The sequence below is a fragment of the Callorhinchus milii genome, unplaced genomic scaffold, assembly GCF_018977255.1.
Source record: "Callorhinchus milii isolate IMCB2004 unplaced genomic scaffold, IMCB_Cmil_1.0 Scaffold3, whole genome shotgun sequence".
NCBI lineage: Eukaryota > Metazoa > Chordata > Chondrichthyes > Chimaeriformes > Callorhinchidae > Callorhinchus > Callorhinchus milii.
In genome coordinates this window covers 26,331,689-26,357,707 of record NW_024704744.1, presented here as the reverse complement: position 1 = coordinate 26,357,707, position 26,019 = coordinate 26,331,689, and the positions used below count along the sequence as shown (strand labels likewise).

Genomic DNA, 26,019 nt, shown 5'->3' with positions numbered 1-26,019 from the left:
GCAATGGCACATACATATAAAGGCACTACAAATAAGACACTTGTAACGAGAAATTACATTTAGCAATTCCTGTCTATAACTGGATGTGTGACTTGATGCATTCCCACACAGCCAAAAATAGGTGACATCAAAGTATACACGCAGCTGTCCCATTCGCTTCCTGTATTTCGGCCAGCTTTTCCTCTAAAATGTCTGAGTTCCAGATATTAGGTCACTACCATCATCACATCTTGTTTGCAGGAAGGCAGCTTTTTTTAATCAGAGGAACTATTTCGCATGTGCGGAGTAAACCAGTCAGCTGTGTACCTGTGCAGTGAAACCAGTTATCAAAGCTTCACTATAGCACACAGATTGGCATTTTATGGATTCCAACTATCATGTTATAACAAGACTCCACTGTCTTTGTAGCTTCCTGTTGTATTTTAGACCCCCTGTATTGCTTTACCATGGCTAAAAAAAATCTTTCCTAGTATCAATTTTTGATACCTCTGAATCTGACAAGGCTTCCATTCCTCCCTCCATTAAGAGAAAAATGAGACCAATATTTCATTCATCACCAAGGAAGTAGCTCAACAACAGAATATACCATATTTGTCTCACTTTTCTCCCAGCAAAGGTAAATAGTAGTGCTAATCATGTCTCCATTACATTGAATTTGAAACTGTGACATTTTTAACTCAAATTCTATATCACTTTTTCGGTCTCTTTAACCTAACATGAAAGAAATATGCATGTATTTCTAGAGGATGAAAAAAAGAGTAACCACACAGTGCATTATTATTAGTTGCCCGAATCATCTGTATTGTTTAAAATATCAATAAAAATTGGTATAAACCTCAAGGGAAGTTTGAATTACGTTTCAGGGAAGGTTTTGCATCACAAGATTTTCAAGGATTTAAAACCGGATCTTGAAAGTCAAAGTAAATGTGATACATGTTCAACTGCTTTTCCATGATTTGTTCACTGGTTTTAGAAGTGTATTTTTAACCGGAGTATATTCTTAACATGAGTAGAAGCAAACCACAGAATGTTAGCCCCTCATCTCTTCCTTCATTATATTGTTTTTTCAAGCTCTGACTGTGAGGAGATGCTGGTTTTCTTCGAGTCCAAAATCGAGCTGATCCGTTCAGCTGCCTCAGCCCTTCCAACAGCCACCTCCCTCCCCATCTCCCCCCAGACTCCGACCCCTATCCATCCTCTTTCCACATTTTAAACTGTTTTCACTGCATAGGTACACACTTCCCCTCCTCTCTCACCACCACAATATGCAGCATGAAACACCCCACCTGCTCCTTGACCCCATCCCCATCCCTCTACTTACCTCCCAGCTCCGCCTATTCACGCCCCTCTACTCGCCAACACCATCAATCTCTTTCTTTCATCTGGCGCTGTTCCCATCCCCCTAAAAACAGCTACAATCACCCCCATCCTGAAAAAATCTTGCCTGGACCCATCCACACCTTCTAACTACCAGTCCATTTCCAACCTCCGTTTTCTTTCAAAGGTCCTTGAAAGAGTTGTTGCTTCCCAGCTTCGCTCATTCCTCTCCTACCACTCCCTTCACAAACCCCTCCAATCTGGCTTCCGTGCTGCTCGGAGCACAGAAACTGCTCTGGTCAAGGTGACAAACAACATTTTGTCCATTTATGACTAGGGCTCCCTCTGCCTCCTCGTCCTCCTCGATCTTTCTGCTGCCTTCGATACCATGGACCACTCCATCCTCCTCCACCATCTCTCCTCTCACCTCAACTTTAAGGCTTTGTCCTTGAATGGTTCAGGTCTTATCTCTCACACCGTCTCTCATGAGGTGAAGGTGGGAGAAACTTGGAAGGATAGGATGGAGTTCCAGAGAGCGGGGCTTAATGGCTGCAAACCAAATATCAATAGCCCTGAATATTCTGGCCAAGATTATGGAGCTCTTAGAATATAAGGCCTATGAAGCAGGACAAAACTAGCAACATGATTTACACACTAAATGAACATTTTCTTGATTGCTCATGAAATTTAGCCCACCAGGGATACCTCAACAGTGACGCTCAGAACAAATTCCTTTGGTGTCTATAAAAAGTTTTGTTTGTTGTCACTTGTGCCAACACTCCAGACCTGAGTCTTCAAACCAGTCATAAGAAAAGTAGCACAACCACCTATGCTCCTCAGCCACAGCCCCAATCACAGAATCCACAATTCTGATACATCAAAAATCCAGTGAAGGTTGTTATACTGATTTCAATAGACATGGGAAAACATGGGCAAGTGAGCTAAATGTAAGACAGGACTCTAAGGGTTTTGTTTAAAGTAATCAAGCCATCAGTTGCTTTAGGTTCCACATATCATTTGGCTTTTTACAAATATGACCCTTAGGTCTTTTGTGATTTTCAATCTAAGTTGACAATGAACAGTAATTTAACCGTCTTTTTATTGAGATAGTGCTATGATGTCAGAACAATCGGGTTCTATTCCTGTGATGTTGCAGAAACAACAACAACAACACAATTACATTTATACAGTGCCTTTCACGTTGGAAGAACGTCCCAAAGCGCTGAACAGTCAGGTGTCAGGGCCCGAGCATGGAAGAGGGGGTTGGTGTAGGGGTGAGGGAAGGCAGAGAGGTGGGAGGGAGACCAAAGACACGATCGAAGAGAAGGGTCTTGAGACTAGCCTTGAAGGAGGCAAGGGAGGAAGCGAGGCGAAGGGACCGTGGGATGGAGATCCAGAGTGTGGGGGCAGAGAGATTTAAAGCCCGGCCACTGATGGTTTCGGCAGCCTGAGGGGTGAGGCAATGGCGGAGTCTGGCAATATTGCAGAGGTGGTGGTAGGCAAGTGCCGGTCATGGCGCAGATATGGGGGAGAAAGGACAGTTCAGGGTCAAACAAGACACCCGGTTCCTGACTGGCCTAGTGAGGTTGAGTGTGCAGCCGTGGAGACTGATGCTGCCAGCGCCCGAGGTGCGGAGACATTGGCATGAGCCAATCAGGAGGGCCTCAGTCTTGCTGACATTGAATTGGAGAAAGCTGTCCCTTGTCCAGGACTTGATGTCGGACAGGCAGTCAGTCAGTCGGTCAGGACGCCAGTAGTCCTGGAGTTGAGGGTGGAGGTAGAGAGATAGAGTTGGGTGTCATCCGCAAACATGTGGAAATTTACCCCATGTCTGCGGATGATGTCACCAAGGGGGAGCATGTAGAGGATGAAGAGGAGGGGACTGAGGACAGAGCCCTGAGGAACACCGCACGAGATGGTGCAGGGGCTGGAGGAGAAGCCGTTTGCTGCGACGAAGTGAAGGTGGTGTGAAAGGTAGGACCTAAACCAGTCAAGGACAGAACCTTGAAAGTTGAGGTGGGAGGAGAGGCGGTGGAGGAGGATTGAATGGTCCACGGTGTCAAAGGCAGCGGAGAGGTTGAGGAAGACGAGGAGGAGGTTGGATTAACCTGGAGTAAAAGAATGATTTGGCCAAGGTGAGAGCGGAGCGATAGGTTTTGATATGGTCCAGCCAGATGGATTTGAGCCAGGTGCATTCGGCGAATTCAGCATTCGCACCTGGCCCTTAAGCAAGTGGAGGTGGCTGCTGAACCAGGATGAGGATCTGGTATAGGAGGCAGTTCAGGATGTGAGGGGGACAAGAGCATCAAGTGTGGTGGAGACGGTGCTGTGGAGAAGAGTAAGCACAGCGAGTGGGTTGGTGGGAGTGATGGGCCAGAGGGGGAGGAGTTCAGAGGACTCCAGGGCAGCAGAGAGGGATTGTGGGGAGATCTTCTTCGATGGGTGGTAGAAGATGGTTTGGAGGCAGCGGGGAGAGGGATTTGGGAGTTGAGGGAGATGAAATGGTGGTCAGAGATAATCTTGTCAGTGATGGTGATATCCAAGACGTTGAGGCTCCGGGTGATCACCAGGTCAAGCGGGTGGCCATGGGTGTGGGTAGCAGAGTGGATGTGGAGGAAGAGGTTGAGAGAGGAGAGTAGAGAGGAGAAGTCTGAGGAGGTAAAGCAGGAGGGGGTGAAGTGGAGGTTGAAGTCGCCCAGGCTGATGAGGCGGTCGGAGCAGAAGCAGAGGAAAGCTAGGAGGGTAGAGATGTGAGAGATGAAGGTAGGGGAGGATTTTGGGGGGCGGTAAATTAGGAGGATTTTTAGAGAGAGGTGGGAGGGATGGCAGAAAGCCTGTCATGGATCTCAAGAAATAGGTTCTTCAAAAGGAAGACAAGTTGGATACAGCACTGATAGTTATTCAGGCAGTAAGCTCAGTAAGCAGAGTCTTAGATTTGAAATACAATTTGCAATCCCATCTTTTCAGCTTTTTTTCCAGAGGTGATAGACACAATATCAATAAACAATACCAGCTTTGACGAAAGGTCATCGACCTGAAATGTTAACTCACTTTCCTCTCTCCACAGATGCTGCCTGACCTGCTGCATGTTCTCAGCGACTATATCAATAAATGCTTTACTACTTCAGTCCTCGGAGGACGTTATAACATGCCTGTCCACAAGAGCAATTTCAGAAAAATACCAGGAAGCTTTTCTTTACCCAGAGGGTAATTAACGACTGGAACAGGTTACCATGAAAGGTGGTTGAGGCCCCTGGACTCCTTTAAAAATCTGCTTTTTAGGAAGACATTAGGGTGTCAATTGACTGTATATAGTCAAGAAATAGGTATATGGACGATAATGATTACCTAATTTCTATATTTGCATCTTATGTAACATAAACGGGTGCTCTGGAGGAATACGATCAAATGGGCTGAATCAAGTTACAATAATTAATGATAATAACAGGATAACATAATAACCTTTGCATTTGTTATAGAGCCTTATTGAATCATTGAAACGTCTGAAAGCGCTTGAAGAATATACTGTAAGGTGAATTGATTGTATATTTTGTGAGAGATAATGATTATCTAGTCTGGTCACCAAATTTCTATATTTGCATCTAAACTTACATAAACAGATATCAACAATCAAAACATAAAATTCATCAATTGATTTCAGATCCATTTCAAAAAACAAAGCCTAATTTGAGTTTCAGGTTTAATTGCTTGATTTTGGCTTTGTAAAGTTCAAGTTAGGATCAGCTTGATACTTTAACTATTCACCCATTTGAAATGAACTAAAAGATAAAGCCTGAAATGTTCAAATCCAGTACCTGCTCTACATGCATGAATTTCATAGCAATCAATATTCTGTCAGATTGCAACAACCAATATTTTACAACTCACAACATATGGCTTCCTCACTGATGTGGTATCACTTGAGAAGAATAGGTGCAGATGGAATTCAATTCCTCCACATGTCATAATAGTACATCAAATACGTCGAGATTTGAGGTGGGGTGTTTATGCTAACAATATTATGTGGACAAATATCACAATGCTCAAACACAAAAGTAAGCAGAGAGAGAGACAGACACACAAAGATAAAGCTCTTGAGCCTCTGTAAGAATACTCTGAGAACACTATTTTGTTGACAATCCACAACATAGCAGCCAGATATTGTTCAGTAGAAGCATAATTCGACTACATACATAGTGGTCATTGTCATGACATTCTTAAAATAGGTTGATTAAAACCTTGATGAGTCTTGGATTCCAAAGTCTTGTTTCTAAGCGGTCTACAGACTCAGCAGAAGACAATGTTATATGCATTCTCTCTTTCTTGCTGATTCCAGGGGTCATGCAAGGCAGAGTAAGGATGCGTTAGGGTGCCTATACTTACTGTATCCTGACAATGATAATTATAATTCTCATATGAGTTTTCTTCTGGAGACTCATCCTTCACCTTGTCGGACAAAAAGGATCTGCCGTTCCTTAATAGAGAATATTGGCCCTCAGCACTGTCAAGCCTTCAACTGATAACAGAATAAGTTTTCACGATCTACCACTAAAGGTGATTTATATTATATAGAACAGTAAATAAAATGATTTGACATTTACTGTGAAGTGAGGGAGATCCAACAATATGTGACATCTCAGATCCTTTACTATCTACAGGTTGTTATACTGAGGCATAAAATCCAAATTATTTCAGGCTACATGCAAAGCGATATCAGTTTTCATTCCCTATTACATTGGGTATGAGCACATACTTCAGTATTTCGATTTAAAAGGTGAATCTTCTGGAAGTTGAGGGCACCTCCAAATGCTTAGTCCCAGTATGGGATTTTTATCTAATATTGCGCAAACTGATGCATGTTTCTTTTGAATTTGTAGCTACATGTGACACAATATTCCTTACATGGAAAACTGTCATTCTAATGGCTTTAGTATAAGTTACAAGGCTGTATGGCTTAGTCACTGAATATCCCTACCTCATCTGGCATGAGGACAGAGCAGTGCATAGACATCCTGTGCTGTCTGATTCCACTTGGCACAAGTAATCACCATTCCATCTTCCCTTTTCCATATTAATCTGAAATGGAACGCAGGTTGAATCATGTGGATATGAGGACAGCTCTCTGTTACTACGAAGACAAAACTAAAAAGGTCAGAAGATGCACTCAACTATGCCCTGAGGAGGTAAAGTTAGGGTAAACCTATCACCAAAAACAAAGTATGATTTATTAAGCAGTAGAACGTACTCCATCTACAGAAAGCAAAAATGATTGAACTAAAGGCTACTCTGCATGATTAATAGCCATAATGTGGTTAGTTTTAAATACTTTCTTAAGAAGAGACTTGTAAGGCAGCCTTATCAGGATTCTTCACATTTTTATTCAATTTATTGAATTTGGCTGTAAAAACAAAAGGACATACAGTTTGTGAAAGCCGGACTAGTCTGCTTGGAAACTTAGGTTCTCCTTTGCCCTCAAGAGGTACTACTTGATAGGATTTTTCACAATAAGATAAGTGGAAGTACCTCACGCTCATAGGGAACTCCAAAGTGGAGTTCCTATGGGTAAGCATGACATGGTGATGTACTTCAGATTACCAGAAAGAGTTTCCAGTTGTTTTTTTTAACAAGGAATCATGTTAGAAATCTTTGCATATTACACCCCAATTTCAAATGGAGAAAATAAGAGATTACTTACCTTCAGTTACAATACTCTTTGAATTGTTATCCTTCACTTAGCAAATGTTCTATCGTTCTGCCCATTAGTCTGATGCAAATTAGCATCTTGTACAGTTGATACATGTGATTGTATAAAACTGTAGCCTTACTGCACATATGAAAAGATCCACAGTTTAAAGATTGCACCAGGATTTTAAAACCTCAAAAAAAACCTTAAATTATGTAGTATATTCTGAAACTGCATATATGGATCCTTGAAACTCACAAATTTTCCCTCAGGTATCTAAAATTTTTGGCTTCTCAAATGTCTTAAAAATCTCATGAGCATCATATCATAAACCCACACAAATACCATTGATCCCCATATACTAGCTTTCCTGTTGATCTTTGAAATACACTTATATATCAATTGACACAGAAGTTTCAGAAAACAGTTGTCAGTATCAGGGCTTTTTTCTTGTAGATCTATTGATGGCTAAAAATGAGTCAATTAGAATGACTTGCGGTCACCCTGGTTCATAAGAACCTGGCTCCTGGACAGATGGCACCCCGTCAGAGCAGATTTGAATGGATTGGTTTTGCATTCGTCCTAACCAATTTCTCCTCTTCACATCCTGGATGCATATGGAAGCCACCAGCCAGTTTATCAGCTGAGCACAAATAATCTGGGAAGATCCCTTACCAATGTAGTTTAGGGCAATTTCTTCCACCATAACATTGAATTTCAAATGCGGTATCTGGGGGAATCAATCTTTGCCTGAATAGATATAACACATGCACTTATAACAATAATAATCTTTGCCATTGATATAGCGCCTTATCACGTCTTCCATACATCTCAAAGCGATTCACAGAATATACTGTAAAGTGAATTGACTGTATATTTTGTGGATAAAACGCAGCAGTCAATTGTGCACAGCAGTGTCCCACAAACAGTCGTCGATTGAAGTGAACAATTTATTATTATTTTTTTGGAAAGGAATTATTATCCCCAGAAAAGCAATCCGCCAATCAACTAACAACTACACCAACAACAACAAAATTACATTTGTATAGCGCCTTTCATGTCGGGAGGATGTCCGAAGGCGCTGGACAGACAGAGTTACGGACCCGAGCTGGGGGGCGGGATTTGGGAGGGTGAAGGGCAGTGGGGGAAGCAGGGAGATCGAAAGCACGATCTAAGAGGAGAGTCTTGAGATGGGTCTTGAAAGAGACAAGGGAGGGGGCGTGATAGGGAGTTAGGAGGTTGAAAGCGTGTATGAGGGTTTTGGTGGCCTGCGGAGTGAGACAGCGGCAGAGTCGGGCGATAATGCGAAGGTGGGCGAAGGCAGAGCAGTTCATGGCACAGATGTGGGGTAGAAAGGATAGTTGAGGGTCAAACAAGACCCCAAGGTTCCGGACTGGCTTAACAAGGTGGAGGGTGCAACTATGGATGGTGATGTTGTCAGCGCCTGACGCGTGGAGGCGTTGAGAGAAGCCAATCAGGAGGGCCTTGGTCTTGTTGACGTTCAACAGAAGAAAAGTAGCTTTCATCCACGACTTGATGTCTGACAGACATTCTTTCAGGACAGCAGTGGTCATGGAGTCAAGAGTGGAGGCAGCGAGGTATAGTTGGATGTCAACCGTATACATGTAGAAGTTGACCCTATATCTGCGGATGATGTCACCGAGGTATTGAAGAGGAGGGGAACAAGGACAACCGGGTTCCTACTTACTGTTAGATAAGCAGAGACGTGTGGAGTAAGGAAACTTGGCCAACATTTCACCCTGCCGGGAATCGAACCCAGGTCTCTCGCTTGCGAGGCGAGTGCTCTAACCACTGAGCTACAGGACTCCACAATGTATTACAATCTAATCCAGTGAAACATATCCTCTTGATTTGCCTTCTGGACCAAATGTACAATTTAGTATTCTTGATAATTTACTTCACAATGTAAATGCATATTTCAAAGTATTTGTTCTGTTTTCAATCTGCTGAAATTTAATAAGCACTCTGAAATACTACCCGTGTGAATGGTGCTATATAAATGCAAGTTGTTGCTGTAATAGTAAGCAAAGAAATGTTTGTAATTAATAATAATAATAATAATAATAATCCTTGCATTTTGATATAGCGCTTTTCACGTCGGGAGGACGTCCCAAAACGCTTCACAGAACACACTGTAAAGTGAATTGACTGTAAATTTGTGGGCAAGTATTCATTGTTAAACAGTCTATTCATTTAGTGGACATTTGTTAAGAATCTTAAATTCTTTTCATGAAAATTTCTGAGCCATCTCTGGTTGACGAGATCTGAAAATGGACTGTAATGGTGACTATGCAGGGATGTGAGAAGGGACAGTTGCATGGTGTAAGGTTAAAATGATTTATAAGGGCCGGTATATCCATTTTCACTTCCACCCATTGATTATACTGCTTAACCTATCCTAGAGGCAAAGGATAACTTCATTCAAAGGGAGCAATGTTGGATTATATACCTTTGATATGATCGTCCTCATTCTTTGAATGCATTTCAACCTCCACAGACAAATTAACAGGTCACATCCAAGCAGGTCACAGAATATGTTTAGAATCAGACAGTACATGTACAAGTAGGATATTTGAAGCCACAGAACAAGATTTTTACTTTTAATATCTGGAATATAAAACGCCTGCAGGTGAAACCCACTCCCAAAGGCAAGGGAAAGGGTCCCAAATCTCTTAATAGGGATCCGTAACTGGTCAAGGCGAGGGCATGAAAAGAATGTAGTTTTCAACGATATGTTAAGAAGCAAAAAAACTCTTGGAATCTTGACCGACAATAAGATTTTCTGCAAATCAAGTATATAGGTAGCAATTCAATACAAAATTAAATTTGTATAGCACCTTTCACATCGGGAGGACGTCCCAAGGCGCTGGAAAGTCATGGATTTGGACCCGAGCTGGGGGTCGGGATCAGGGAGGGTGGAGATAAATAGTTTAGCAATCGGGGATGTTATAAGTACCTTTCAAAACTCATGAGAAAGAATATATTTATTTAACAAATAACATCCTTTTGGTGAGGTCTCAAAGTAAACTAAAAATGTTTGCACCATATATGTTCTTGCTTTAGCTGAAATTGTTTCTTTAATTTACTTTATTTAATAAATTTATTTAATTCATTTAATTTAATTCAGTTACGTTTGGTCAAATAATTGAACATTTCCAAGTAAATATAATGTGTAATGTTGCTTATTGTTTGCACTCCTAACTTGGAATTGCTATGGCAAAAAAATCCTTCTCAACTAAATGCTGCACATGAAACGGAACCATCTTCATCACAATATATTTGACAACCTTTTTTTCATTGGAGAGGTGGAAGGAACAAGTGGCATTTCCAACATGATAGCATCATGCACAAGTGCTGCAGTAATGTATTTCAATGCAATTTCTGTCATTGCTCTGCATGCATTTAAAACAAAGGAGGAAACATGTTGTCAAATATACATTTTTCCCCGTACCTTTAATAATGCACTTTCCTGAAGGTGTACACCAACACTTGGACTCTCTTTTCACAGTTCACATATACATTCATATTCGGATCAAAACATGTAGGCACAAGAGGTATAATATAGACACTTACATGGTAATGTTTCTGCCCGGTTTTTCTGGATCATTATGCAGATTTGTAGCACCAGTTGTGGCGCACTCTCCAGGAATGTCTCCAGAAGGCGCAGCATGTTCACATCTGCATATTCGTACATCATGGCCCAGTAAAATCGGCGCTGGTGTTCTTTCTGCCTCCTGCTCTGAATGCCCAAGTACATCGTTCGGATATACCTGAAAAAAACAAGATTTGAACTAGAGCTTCACAAATAACAGCAACAAAATGGCATGTAATCTGAACTGGCGTCAGTAGCACAAATTGTGATAGGGATTTCTGAGCAAAGCTTCTGTTGATATTAGATGACAGTGGTATAGGAATTTGGGGAATACTATAGTCTTAACATCATTAAGGGAAAATGTTAGCACTTAACACTTCAAGAGTCAGTGTTTTAAATAGTGTTGAATAGAAGTCTGAAATCACTTTGAAGTTGTAAATCATATTTGACATTGCAATCTTTGGGCCTATACCAATTCACTGATTTTAAATTATACGCAGCCAAAGATTAATCAATCAATTACTATCATCGAGCCAGCCTTGAACAACTGCAACAAAGAAATAATGCATGCAAGTCTTGTGCTACAGTAGAATGACAGTGATGCACTGAAATGTATTTTTTGGAATTAGCAATGCAAATGTCATATGCATCCATTGACAAAATTGATGAAATAACCAAGAATCATATAACCACACACCAAATATACAGTTAATTGCAATAATGTCCTGCTGTTGTAATTAAATATATCCCAAATATTCAATTTCAGCAAGCTACAGAATATTTGAATACTAAAATAATCTTTGGGTGCAACAGCTGTTTCAATGTAAAGTTTGAAACAAGAGGGTCTCTTTTGTTAATGAGATTTCCCCCCCACGCCCCAATTTTTCATTGCCAAGGTGATCATTTATCTATATGGGGATTCAGCAGTTTTTTTTCCCTTAATGAAGGAATAATTATATGAAATGTTACGCACAATATAAATAATATTTTAAGAATAAATATGTTACAACACGATAATAGGAGAAGATAAGTTACATACTGATATACATTATTTAGTCACAATATTGGGACGTCCTCCTGACGTGAAAGGCGCTTTATAAATGGAATCTTGTTGTTGTTGTTGTAGTCCAGTAATGGCTAGATTTTTGACCTACAAAACGGAGAGTCACTGTACTTTACAGCATATCCTGTGAAGCAATTTGGTACGTACTGATATCCTCCTGATATGAAAGGCGCTAAACCAAATGTAATGGTTATTTATTATTAAGTGGCCCATGCAGACACCCATTTAAGTCCCAACATTTTGGGACAATAATCCTTTGGTCATTCGTCCCTCCTGGACAATGCATGCACATTAAAGAGGAAGCAAGGTCCAGGGGAAATGCTTTCTGTTCCAAGTACTCCCCCAGACTTTCCTTCCTCTTCAAGGTATTGTCTACGATTGTAGCTCTTAACTGTTGGCCCTTGTGTAATATACAATTAAGCCAATAAACTTTATATTTTACAAAACTGTTTGCATTTGTAATATCTCAAGTCATCATGTAAAATTCACAACAAGAATGAAAAGTAATCAATTTAAATGTTATAAATTGCATCCAACTTCTAATTTCTAGGCTTTCAAAATACTTTCTGGATGATATTCTGCAGCATATTAAACCGCAGTGGATGATATTAAGATGTGGTATGCTGCTGTTACATTCATTTGGAACACCAATATCATTTACAAGAGAAACCTGCCAGTAAAAGTTTAGAAAAAAATTAGGAGGAAAACAGCTTTAACATTTTCTCCAAGTCAATACTGCACACACAGAATGTACACTTTAACTGTGTACAGCAATATAACAGAACGCACGGAAAGGAGAAGCTGCAAGAGTAAAACAATTAATACAAAGAAGTCTTGCTCCAAGGTGACATGTTTGGCAATGGAACGTTAGAATCGAGCCAGCCTCCTGTGGCAGTCTCAGTATTCCAGTTCCCGAGCCAGACAGGTCCACAGTCTCCAAAGCGCTGCTGATTACAGCCCGGCCGATCTGGCAGGACTTGGAAGGGCAGACCAGTCTCTGGAGGCAGAGATTCTTCCCCCTCAGATCCTGTTTACCCTCACTCTAACACAGTGGTCAGCCAACAAAATCATTTTTTCCTTATTAAATTGTTCTTAATTGATGGCCCGTCATGGGTATCGCGGCTCAGTAGGTACTGGAAACAAGCTACAGATGTGGTGCAGACTTGCCTGGACTGGTGAGGGTGTTCAGCGAGCCACTTTTTGATGCCCCAAAAGTAGCGAAGACAGTGATATCAATGGCAACCTAAGTGTTTTTTGCTGGTTCGACTCCACATGTGTCAGACACTCAGTTGACCAAAATAAGGATCAAACTACTTAAAAGTAGAAAGTTAACTTTTGATGTCATACTTTGATTTATGGTATGTGTAATATTCAAATACTGCAGCAATTGTGACAGTGAATCGTCTATTTCACATGTTTAGCACTGGGTGGCACTGACGCTCACACTAAAATTATAGAATCAAGGAAGTTTCAACACAGGAGGCCATTTGAACCATTGTGCCTATGCTATACTATCTACTCCAATCCCATTTCCCTGCTCTTTCCACATCAATGTGAAATAGTTGTACAAGTCAATACAAGACTACATGTCTGGTAAATTTCAAAGCACTAATCCAGTAGCATGACCCTACCAGTTATAGGCACAAGAGTGACACAGTTGCAAATTCATTTAAAAATGTATTGAGCATGTTTGTTTTCAAGGAGTGAGACTTTCATGGGATTTAAAATAGATGACCTTTTTTTCAATACAAATGAGAAAAATTGCCATTCCAAAGGGTGACACATGATGGATCTGATTCAAATTCTCCGACAGTTAATGTATCAAATTAAAAACCTAACCAGATAAGTCAGAGAGGTCTGAATTCCAGCAAAATATAACTGTATATTCATTAAGCAAACGGAGCTAGAAAGTGATTACAGAGAAACAGACTTGATTTTACTGCCCCACCTGCTTCACATTCCTGACTTTTTGAATTGATGTTTTATTCGATTACAAAATACACAGTCACTACACTTTACAGTATATCCTTTGAAGCGCTTTGAGAAGTCCTCCCGATGTGAAAGGCTCTATATCACATGTTAGGATTATTGTTACTGTTATTACAATTTTATTGATTTCATCTTACTGTTCACTATGTAGAGAAACCTGAGAAATCAAAACTTACCCATGGATAGAAATTTGCTTCAATGACCTCTTCTGTTGCCTAGGTTTGTCATTGTTAAGCAATCTGAGATGCTACCTCAAGTGAAGAGCGTTATATAAATGCAATTGTTGTTGCACAATACAACTCACGAAGCCAGTTAGGAACCTAGGTGTCTTGTTCGACCCTCAACTGTCTTTTCTTCCCCACATCCAAGCCATGACATGTTCTGCCTTCCCTCACCTCCGAAACATCGCTCGACTCCGCCACTACCTCACCCCTCAGGCCGCTGAAACTCTTCATCACCTTCAGGCTCAACTATGCAAATGCCCTGCTTGTCGGCCTTCCCAACTCCTCCCTCCACAGGCTGCAGATAATCCAGAACTCTGCAGCCCGTGTCCTCTCCCGCACCAAACTCCATGACCCCATCTCCCCCATTCTCGCCCGACTCCATTGGCTCCCTACCCTGCAAAGGATCCAGTTCCAGATCCTGGTTCTCACCTACAAAGCCCTCCATGGCCTCGCTCCACCCTACCTCTGCGACCTCCTAACCCCTTACCAACCCGCCTGCTCCCTCTGCTCAGCCGGCTCTGGCCTGCTCCACGTCCCCCGACTCACCCGCCCCACCATTGGCGGGAGAGCCTTCAGCCATTCTGCCCCCAACCTCTGGAATTCCATCTCCCAGTCACTCCGCCTCACCCCTCCTTAGCCTCCTTCAAGTCCCACCTCAAAACCGTTCTCTTCGACCATGCCATCGGCCATCCCCTTTCCCCTCCCCTCCCTTCTCCCTCCCTGATCCCAGCTCGGGTCTGAAATGCTGTACACTGTCCAGGGCCTTGGGAAGTCTCCCGACATCAAAGGCGCTATACAAATGTAATCTTGTTGTTGTTATTGGTGTTTAGCGACAAGTGTTGGAGTTTGCAAATGCTGCCTGTGCTTATTTCCTCTGTTCTAACAGACTGAAAGCAATGAGTCTATGATCTAACTATCATCCTCACTTTACCTGATTATTTCAATATTAAAACGCTTACAACAATAGAGAAACAGATTCTCATCATGATTAAATTTCTTTAATATAAGTCAAGAATCTCAAGATAGAGATCATAGTGTAACTGGCAAAAAATGATTCATTGTTACAAAAGTATCAAAACAAATCCCCTGAAGCTTTTCTTGGCAATGAATGTATTACATTTGTCCTGGCATTAGAAAATGAATTATTTCTCTGCTTCCTACTACTCCTCCGTGCTCTGATGCAATGATAACAAATGAGGATTTTGAATGTCGGCCAGACTCAGTTAGTAGCATTCTCGCCTCTGAGCCAGAACGTTGTTGGCTCAAGCCCACCTTGAGATTTTGAAATCACATAGTTTCGGCTGACGCTCCAATACAGTGCTGATTGTGCATTTCCTTGTTGGAGGTGCCATCCTTCGAATGAGACGTTAAACCAAGGTCCCGTCTACCTGTTCAAATGGATGTCAAAGATCCCAAGACAATATTGGAAAAAAGAGGAAGTTTCTCCTGGTGGCCAGGCCAACAATATGCCAGATAAAATTAGGCATTTACATCATGGCTGTTTGTGGTACACTGCTGTGAACAAATTGTCTGCCAAATTCGCCAACGAAATACATAATCACTACAACAGCTAGATTACATTTGTATAGAGCTTTTCACATCGGGAGGACATCCCAAGGCGCTGGACAAACAGTGTTTTGGATCCGAGCTAGGGGTCGGGATCGGGGAGGGTGGAGGGCAGGAGGGGAAGGAAGATGACCAAAGGCACAATCGAAGAGGGTCTTGAGATGCAGCTTGAAGGAGGCAAGGGAGGGGGTGAGGCAGAGAAACTGTGGGATGGAGTTCCAGAAGGTAAGGGCAGAGTGGCTGAAGGTCTGCCCGCTAACGGTGGGGCAGGCAAAGCGGGGGCAGGCAGGATGGTAGGGGTTTAGGAGACAGGGGTGAGCAAGGAGGGCTTTGATCTGGAACTGTATCCTCTGCGTGATAGGAAGCCAGTGGAGTCAGGCAAGGAGGGGGGTGATAGGGTCGCAGAGCCTGGACTTTACAGTAAATCCTATGTAGCTCTCTGGGATGTCTTCCTGATGTGAAAGGCATTATATCGATGCAAGGATTATCATTTTTATTTCACAACAATAACCTATGACTAGTGACAGCCAAACCAGAAGTCCAGTGACCTTACTGTAAATATCAGCTACTTTATAAAAATGTAACCTTTCAGCGCTTGTAATTAGGTATGTTAGCTATAAATCCTAATATCTATTAATATGTCATTTTTAAAAAAAGGAGTATTTAAAGGGTATGGGGAGCAATTCGGATTAAGTGGTTCATAGGGAGAAACACACCAGTGCAAACATTATGGACCAAATGGCTGGTTTCTTTGCTGAGGCAATTTATATTTCTATGATAACTGTTTCACCAGGGAAAAAAACAACAATCCTTTACAGCCTGTTTTGCATATCTTATCTTCTCACTCGGTGGACCACTAAGTATTGTCCTTTTATGATATATCTATCAGCATCAAGTGCAAGCAGCAGCATATTGCGCTGGAACAAAAGACTAAAAATATAGGGCAATGTCACTCATCTGTGGTTGTGCACTCATCATCAGTGAAGCATCACAGTGCTGGAAACCAGAACTATTATATCCACCCACCTTTAGCCCTTCTGTTGCATCAATGGCACAGTACACTCCCAGTCTCACAAAAAAATCCCTGTGCTAGTTAATGTGCCAATTACCATAGTCCACAGACTCAAATGTGTGCTAAATAATGCACACTTCAAAAGTAAACCCAAAAAGGCTGAAAATGAACCACGGGCCCAACACTATCTTAAAGTGAAAGTGGTTAACATTGCATGCGTGATCCTTGATCAGAGCTTAAGTTCTGATGAAGAGTTACACCCAAAGCATGAACCTATCTTTTGCTTACCAATATTAATTGATTTGCTGTGTATTTCCAATGTTTTGGAGGGAATTTTCACATTCCCAACATTTCTTTTTATATAACAAACAGAGACTGCTGGGCAGCTTGCATTCAGAATTCAGTACCGTGCTGAAATTTACTAAATAAATTCACTTCTGAACCTTAACAGGCACAAGGGAGATCAGGATCCAACTGACTTTCTTCTATGTATGCATGCAAACACCTGTATGCAAACACCATGTCCTATCTAACAACCTATACCATCAGCTTCGATCTTGGGGAGATTTGTTCTGAAATGCATTTTCTTATTTAGATTTCCACAGCTACAATTCCTGGCACAAATGATTAACAAAACCATAATTCAATAAGTAAACGTGTATCACCAATTTAAATACGTAGGAAAGGACATTTTTTTGCTGCTAAGTATAATTACTTTGGTTATGCACATTTAGTGTGATAAACCTCAGACAAAGGGAGGTTGGTGAGGAAAGATTAATGGAACTGGCATGATTCACCAAGTGACTACAGCTATAGTACTACAATGACACCTACATTTTGAAGTGCAGCCAAAATTTACACTGTAATCTTTCAGAAACACCAGCGCCCCACTGTTACTGTTAATAAAAAAGACATTTACGCACTGCTTTCTGATCCACATTTCATCAAATATGTGCAAACTGATGGCTATGCAACAGCTATAAATAGCAACAACACTTGAATGCAAGCCTTTCCTATCAAGATCAATGGGGAGCCCTTGTGGGGAGAACTGTACACTTTCAAGTACTTTCGAATACATATGCTGATTGATTAAAGAAAGCTTAAAGAAGACAGCATCCGACAAATGGGGAATTTAAAAACAACACTCCAATGAAGTGGAACGTTTAGAAAGTGAATTTTTTAACACACTCATTATGTTGTCTTTGCTTGAAACGCTGTCAGTCAGATCCAGTGTAAAAAAATGCTGCTCTTAATATTTTCAATAGAATTTTAAAAAGTGTCAGGTCAGAATTTTGTTTCCAAAATATAACATTTAATTTGAAAGCGTTAAGTATCAGGAGCCCCCCACCCAACACTCGAAAATGATAGCAGATGCATCAATAAAGAGATGATTAAATACTCCACAGTTTCAGGATCTCAGTGAGCTGTATTAAAATAACATAAGGCTATCTTAAACTGCACGTAAACGTGAACACAATGTCAATGATGAAGCTGGACATGTACAATGGCAGTTATCGATATGCCAGCCCTAATTGGCAGTCATGGGTTCTGATTTTACTGTACTCCTCAACCCCCAGTGGATCAAACTCAGGATTCTCATTCTCACCTTCAAATCCCTCCACGGTCTCACCCCCCATCTGCAACTTCCTTCAATGACACTGACCCAGCCACTCCCTTTGCTCAGCAACAGTGGCCTGCTTCATACTCCCCGTCCTATCGGCCCGAGCATCAGCGGGCGAGCTTCTAGCCATTCTGTCCCCACTCTCTGGAATTCCATCCCAGAATCTCTCTGATTCACTCCCACCCCTCGTGCAAAGCACGACTCAAAATAATCCTCTGACTCCGCTTTGATCATCTGTCCCCTCCACATTAGTTGCCACCATCAGCTCAGGTGCCCAACCAGCAATGTCAAGCGCTTTGAGACATCTTTTTGACCTGAAAGGGGCTACATAAGTGTAAATTGTATTGTACGCTTTCCTAAATTGAATCAGTAGTGTCCAATTTTTATTGAATGGGCTGAGAAGCATGACATATAGATCACCAGCCCATTCATCAAAAAAGTGCCCATGTTCTTCAGCTGGGAATATGATCAAGTATGATCACCACGTTGGTTCCAGGTGCTTCCTTATGGAACAAGGAAAGGTTCATTCAAATTTGAGAATCTACCCTGTTAAAAAAAATGTATTAAAACAAAATACAATTCAGGCCTGCATATAAACCCCTCAATGGTGGAGTCCTGTAGTTTAGTGGTTAGAGCACTCGCTTTGCAAGTGAGAGACCTGGGTTCGATTCCCGGCAGGGCGAAACCTTGGGCAAATTTCTTTACTCCACACTCCTGATAATAATCCCTCAAAAAAAATTGTCATTTCAATCCACTACTGTTTGTGGGACACTGCTGTGCGCAATTGGCTGCCGCATTTCGCCCACCAATATCCAGTCAATTCACTTTACAGTCTATTCTGTAAAGCGCTTTGAGAAGTCTAGAAGACGTGAAAAGCGCTATATCAAATGCAAGGATTAATATTATTGTTATTTTGGAGGCAGTCCCAATTTTGATGATATTCTCCCAACTAATATGATTTTAAATAATTTTCTAACTCACACCTCCCTGTAAAAACACTCAGATATCCATAACCACATAGATATACCACTTTGTACTCTGTTTTCCTAGCAATTTTTTTGAACAGTAGTGTAAAACGTTCTCATGTTTCAGCTTTCTCGCTTTTCTGGGCACTTGGTTGCACTGCCCGCTGGCTTAAATGGGTAAAGAGCTAAGAAAAACTTCAGAAAGTCAATGTGTCAGGGGTCAGTAATGTGAATTGACTGTATATTTTGTAGCCGTAATGCGGCAACCAATTCCGCACAGCAGTGTCCCACAAACAGTTGTGGACTGAGTGACCAAATTAAAATTTCTGCTTTAATTTTGTTGATGGCCCAACGGGTCTGTGACAATACTCCAATGTTCCTAAACACATTCTTTATTTGAGGAATGAGGTTAAAGTGTATCTTGGAATATTTTCCTCCCCTACAGTTCTGAATAATGGCCACTCCAATTCGGGCTGAAAAGCTCTGGGTGCCACCATCTTGGAATCTCAGCCAGTGCAGATAGTTTGAGTGATGGAAATAGACATTCTAGCCTTATTGAGGGAATACCAGCCCAGGCACTCGCCTAACTCAAATTGGGTTATATCAAAATCTCCTGAATGAGCTTACAAAGGTCAACTGATTTGTTGCAAGAAGCATTATAACATGGTAATGCCAGTAAACATGCTTCTGGTTGGTTAATTGATATTCCTATAAATTTTCACTGATAGTACTTTTACAGTAATTAATACAAGGTGCACTATGACAACTTCTATCATGTAAAACCTCCAGCACTTCAGGTGCAATTACACCAGCCTACAACATGAGTTGCCATTATTGTAGTCACAGAAGGCACTCTGTCTCTTAGCTTTTCGATCTCTGCTCCTGTAACTTTTTTTAACAGTAAATAAATGACATGCTGTATCTAGCCAGTACACCCTGAAGGACTGGTCAATGGCTGATAGCTTCAGTGATAACTCTTTGTCAAACAGCATCGAACAGATCCCACTGCACACTTCCTCTGAGATCCACAACATCAGTGAACAGTATTTTAGCCTCTGTCAGGAATTCAGTCCACTGTGAAATTCACTATTGGAAGAGGTGTGACTGCAGGCCATTGGAATTTGTGAGGCTGGTCTGTCAGAGCAAATGGAGGGGAGAAATAGAATTCAAAGTAATATTACTTCACAAATAATTTTCCATAGTGAACACAATTTGTTTGTTTCCACCCCACTCCCCCTCTACATCAAATCTTACATTAGTTTGGTTTAGTGGTGGCACTCTCTCTCTGGGTCAGAAGGTTGTGGGTTTGATTCCCACATTGGGACTTGGAATTCACATTGTCTAAGCTGACACTCCAATGCGGTGCTGGGGAGGTGTCGTCCTTCGGATGAGATGTTCAACCAAGATCCCATTTGCCTGTTTAGATGGATGTTAAAGATCCCATAGCACTATTCAAAAAGAGGTGAGTTTTTCCCAGTGGCCTGGCCAATAAATCCCCTAAATAAAAATTGATCATTTGCTCATGGTTGTTGTGGGACATTGCTGTGTGCAACTGGCTCTCGCAGTTCGCTCACAAAATACACAGTCAATCCACTTTACAGTATATCCTGTGAAGTGCTTTGAGATGTTTTGACGACGTGATAAGGTCCTATACCAAATGCAAGGTTTTTAATTATTAATAATTATCATTAATATTATTACTGCATTAAAACATTGGTGTTCATAAACATCCAGGACATTATTTCCATTCACCTCACATCTCTGACTCTGGTTTGATGTTGAATCTAGCATGAGACCGTGACTGTTATAACTGGGAAATGATTGGACTCACAGGTGGAGAAAGTCTCTGTCTGTAAACTTCAGTAACACCAAAGGCTCATTATGGGCTGAACCTTTAAAAATAAAGTGGCCACACTACAACAACAAAATTATATTTGTACAGCGCCTTTCACGTCGGGAGGACGTGCCAAGGCGCTGGACAGTCAGTGTTTCGGACCCGAGTTGGGGCTCGGGATCGGGGAGGGTGGAGGGCAGTGGGGGAAGCAGGGAGATCGAAGGCACAGTCGAAGAGGAGGGTCTTAAGATGGGTCTTGAAGGAGCCAAGGGATGGGGCGAGGCAGAGGGACTGCAAGATGGAGTTCCAGAGGGTGGGGGCAGAGTGGCAGAAGGCCTGCCTGCCAATAGTAGAGCAGGTGAGGCGGGGGACTAAAGTACAAAGGCCTCGATGGAATGCTCTCCCAACTGGGGACCAAATTGAGACTGTATTACTTGACGGTGTGGGAATACTGGTGACGTGGGACTGCTGAATCTGTTCCACATTGTCCCAATATGATCTTAATGTTGTTTGTGAACAAGTGTTAAGGCATTACGAACTGAACATTTTCAGGGATAGATGATAGGTGTCATCCCTTGAGAGACTGCACAATGCAATAGAAAAGTAACAGTTCTGTATCTTTTCATGTAAAAGTTACTCAAGGGAGGCATTCTTGGAGTCAATAAAAAGCTTCCTTTATACAACCATTTCTATTAGTACAATGCACTTTTTTGAATCAGCAGTCACACCCTTTAGATAAACATGCCCATTCATCCATTAATTGTACTCTAAATTACAATATTTCTTAATGGGATCTCTTAACAAATTGTTTGATTTGCCTAAATAAGTGCTCGTCACGGTAACCAGAAGTACTTTATTACATGTGACTCGCAAGAAGTCTGTTCTGACGTGAATCTACTTCTGGAGCAAACTTACAAAACATTCCAGATTTCTAATGATATTCCTCATTAAGGAATTCCATCAGAAATATTTTTTCTGATATAAATATCAGAAATAAAAAATCATCAAAAAAATCACGACTGTTTGTGAAACACTGCTGTGTGTAATTGACTGCCACGTTTCGCCCACAAATATACAGTCAATTCACTTTTATAATATATTCTGCGAAGCGCTTTGAGATGTCTCAAAGACATGAAAAGTGCTAGATCAAATGCAAGGATTATTATTATATTATAAATACCAACTTACCAGCTAGAAACTATTCCATTTTATCCCGGAATACTGAATACTTCCTTTACAATGGAACAGAGGACCCTTAGAGTGGAGCCATAAATCAATCTGGCTTACCCTTCCGAATGTAATTTCATCTGAAACATGAGATTGCCATATTGTCTTGCAGTTTCTTTTTGTATCTGTTAGTTTATATAATAAAGGATCTTGTATGATTATTATTACTATATGGAATAACATATAGAAGATCACTCTTATAATAGTGGTGGCTAACAGGACTGAGATGGGAACATGAGGGAGTGGGGGAGTGCATCGAAAGGAAATGGACTGATTTTCCTTAACAAAAGAAATACCATCTAAATGTGACTCATACTAAGATAATATGGAAGGAGCAACTTACATCAAATGTGACTGTAGAGGCAGTTGAAAAGCCTTGTGCATTTATAGGATCAATTAACACCTTGTCAACCAAGTAAGTGGAGATGGGGAGCCTGGGGAGGCTGACAGCTGGAATGTTCAGCAAGTTGCTTTCATTCATACATCTGCTCACAGTTGAGACTGTCAGATTATCTCGTCCAGGACAGTGATTCACATGTGGAGAAAACGAGATTAAAGAAAAACCTCCTGGCCATAAATTCAGTTTTGTGTTTATATATTTCAGGTGGTGCTTTGCTACCCCCGATCTTCAACACAAGGTTCACACCTTCAATCACTGCGAACGTCTCAGTCCCACATCGACAAGCATTTGTCAAACAACAGCTGGCAGGTCACTAAGAGGAAAGCAAAATGAATCCCTCCAGTTGTGTTCCAGTCCTATGAGGATTGTGCTCATCCATTTGCAAACAGTATTGCATTCAGATCCTGGCAGCTAATACAGTAACAAAGCTTAGGGTATAAAGAAATCATAGCAGAGGAGCAATCGGTTCTGCTAAGATTGCATTAAAAAAATCATTTTGACTGGACTAAACCGCAAGCTGTTGAAAGCACCCAACTCTGTTCAAAATGCTAGCAAAACCATGCAAGGCTTGATTAATCATGCCAGTACCAGAGGAGTACATACAAATTGTTGAACAAACACACTTTACAAACTTTGACCACATTGATGCAAATAAAATCATACTTCCATGTCATTTTGCATCTCACCCTCAATGCGACTGAACAGAATGTGGATAGTTAATATGATTATACAACTCTGTACTGGATTAGTAAATGTGCAAAGCACTTAAATTCCTTACAATCTTTTCCTAAAAACAAAGTGTTTTGAGAAGTTTATTCGACATGAAAGGTGCTGTTAAGTGCAAGTTGTCTTACAATTTAAGATTGCGGATAATGGCTGGCTCTGAGGATTTCTCCAATCCAATGCTGCACTGATCACAGTGTTTGAGTGCAGCTATAAGGAGAATATCAGGTTAACTCAGTTAGTGTTCTGTGAAGCAGCACTAAAATGTTGGCTCTAGAATTTAAAAAGGAGCCTGTGCCTTCAGGCAACAAACAACATAATGGCAAATTGTTTTCCAATCAACATAAGGAACAAAACCACAGTAATGGAGCGGGGCTGGGGGTTGGAGGATGGGGAGGAGGGGTTGGTGGAGGGGTTGGAGGAGGGAATCGATTCCACAGCCATTCTTTAGTAATGAATGAAAAAATACTAGGTCTCAATAGTTAACGAATCTGCAATAAGGCATTTTCACACCCATATTTTAGTTTTGCTTACAAACGGACTGTGACTATACTTTACAGAAAACTATGTGAAGCGCTTTGAGACACTTCTGACACTTGACATGATAAGGTCCTGTATCAAATGCGAGGATTATTATTATTTATTTTACTTGAGCCAGGCAGGATGGCCAATCATCAACAGAGCCTACAATACTGCAGACCTTTTCAGATGCAGATTGTCTCCCTCCAGCGAGCAATTTTTGCTAATAGTACTCAATTCATCAGCATCAACAGGGCTAAGTGGTGCCACTAGGATTGAAATCCATAAACATATGGAGCCAAGGCCAGTGCTCAAAAGACAATGCTACCCACGTTGTTCGGGTTTGTGAAGACAATGCCATGTAAAAAGACCCAGGAAGACTATATCTTTTTAAACTGTGCATAGGATTGAACTTGCATAGTTGCTGGAATGTGGGTAGTCTAAACCCCAGTCTAATTCTACAGACCCAAACACCTCTGCATTTGGCTTTGCATCCACGTTTGTTTGTGGAACACTGCTGTGCACAATTGGCTGCCAATAATAATCCATTCACTTTACAGTACATTCTGTACAGCGCTTTGAGACACCTTGAAGATGTGATAAGGCACTATAACAAATGCAAGGATTATTAATATTATTAAATGCATGTAAAGCACTGGCCAGGACAATCAATCTAAACATTTTCCCCCTGAATTCTTACTTATTATGGAGATCCATCCTAAGATTGTAAAATCTCAGTTTCTAGGTTAATAATCGACAGTATTAAGGCAGAAAGTCCTGAACATTACAGAGTTAATGGTATTTAATTATATCATAATTATATCATCCTTGAAGACGTCACGATAATTATGAATTGCAGCAGTGAAGAGGTTAAGAATAGCTGAAAAATAATTATCTTTCAACCCACTATACTGCAGCAGTTTTCCATCATCCTGGAGTGTATTCAGTGCAAATCCCAGCTGCTCCTGGCAATGACTTTGTATACTTGTGCCAGCCAATGTAGGAATTATTGTCCCCTCCATCCTCTGGACAGATTCCCAGCCGGACAGATTCTGGCATGTGAATGCTGTGTTAGTGGAAATCATAGTCAATTATCAACAGAGGTTTTGATACAAAAGGTGCCTCCAAGCAACAATTGGCCAGGAGGCCTCCCAAGGAGCAACTGTGCCAGCATGTTGCAAGAAGTGGGATTTCGACCAGTAAACTATGCTTAACGATTATTTGGAGGCAGGATTTGGGGCTTAGCTCACCAGATAAAAGAGCAAGAATTATGTAAAATCCTGATACTTTCATTTTTATTGTTTACTTGTCAAAATTTGCATTTTGAATTATACACAGTCACTGCTGTTCACAGGAAATCCTGTGAATCCCTTTGAGGCATCCTCCCGACATGGAAGGTGCTATATCAAATACTTTATTATTATTATTTTATTATACAGTATTATTACATGGAGAAATTTGTGGAGTGCTGTAGCATATTGGTCAGAGCACTCCACTCACAAACTAGAGGACCTGGGTTCCATTCCCGGGCAAGGTGAAACATTAGGCAAGTTTCCTTACTCCGCACGCCTGTTTACCGAGCAGTAAGTAGGAACGCGGTTGTTAGTTGATTGGTGGATTGCTCTTCCAGGGTAATAATCCCTTCAAAAATAAAATTAAATTTTAAAAAATGTGGTCACTCAATCCACAGCTGTTTATGGGTCATTGTTGTGCGCAATTGACTGCTGCGTTTCGCTCACAAAATATACAGTCAATTCGCTTCACAGTATAATCTGTGAAGCACTTTGAGACGCTGAAAAATGTAATAAGACGCTGTATCAAATGCAAGGATTATTATTATTAAATGTTTCCTCCAGTAGCACGGGTATAGTGGCATTGTTGGATGCTTGAAATCCTGAACATTTGTGTAGTCAATTTATTGTTGTTCAGGTGTGTAAAGAAACTACAGATTTAAAGCTACCAATTTACAATAGTGTATTAATAACAGTGCATGTACTGCTGAGCATGAACATTATCCTGAAAACAAAAGGAATTACATTGACAAGATATAATTTTTATGCTGTGGTGAACAAATGTTGCTACTTCAGCTGTCTGCTACACTTGATCCAACTATTATTTTGACCCAGGTTCACCGGAGGCATTTCTAATCAGTCCTATTAGGTCAGTTTTCCTATGTTTCCCACCACATAAATCTAGTTTGTAGCACTCTCGCTTGAGTCGGAAGGTAATGGGTTCAAGGCCACATCAGGACTTTGAGCTCACA

General features: G+C 41.1%; 1 protein-coding gene across 1 annotated transcript in view; it reads right to left on the bottom strand.

Moving 5' to 3' along the window:
* LOC103185804 (XK-related protein 6) overlaps positions 1–26,019 on the bottom strand; it is a 203,982-nt gene that overhangs the window by 4,270 nt on the left and 173,693 nt on the right. Inside the window, 1 exon segment of the mRNA XM_042333420.1 lies at positions 10,595–10,791. Coding sequence (XP_042189354.1) covers positions 10,595–10,791 — 197 coding nt within the window.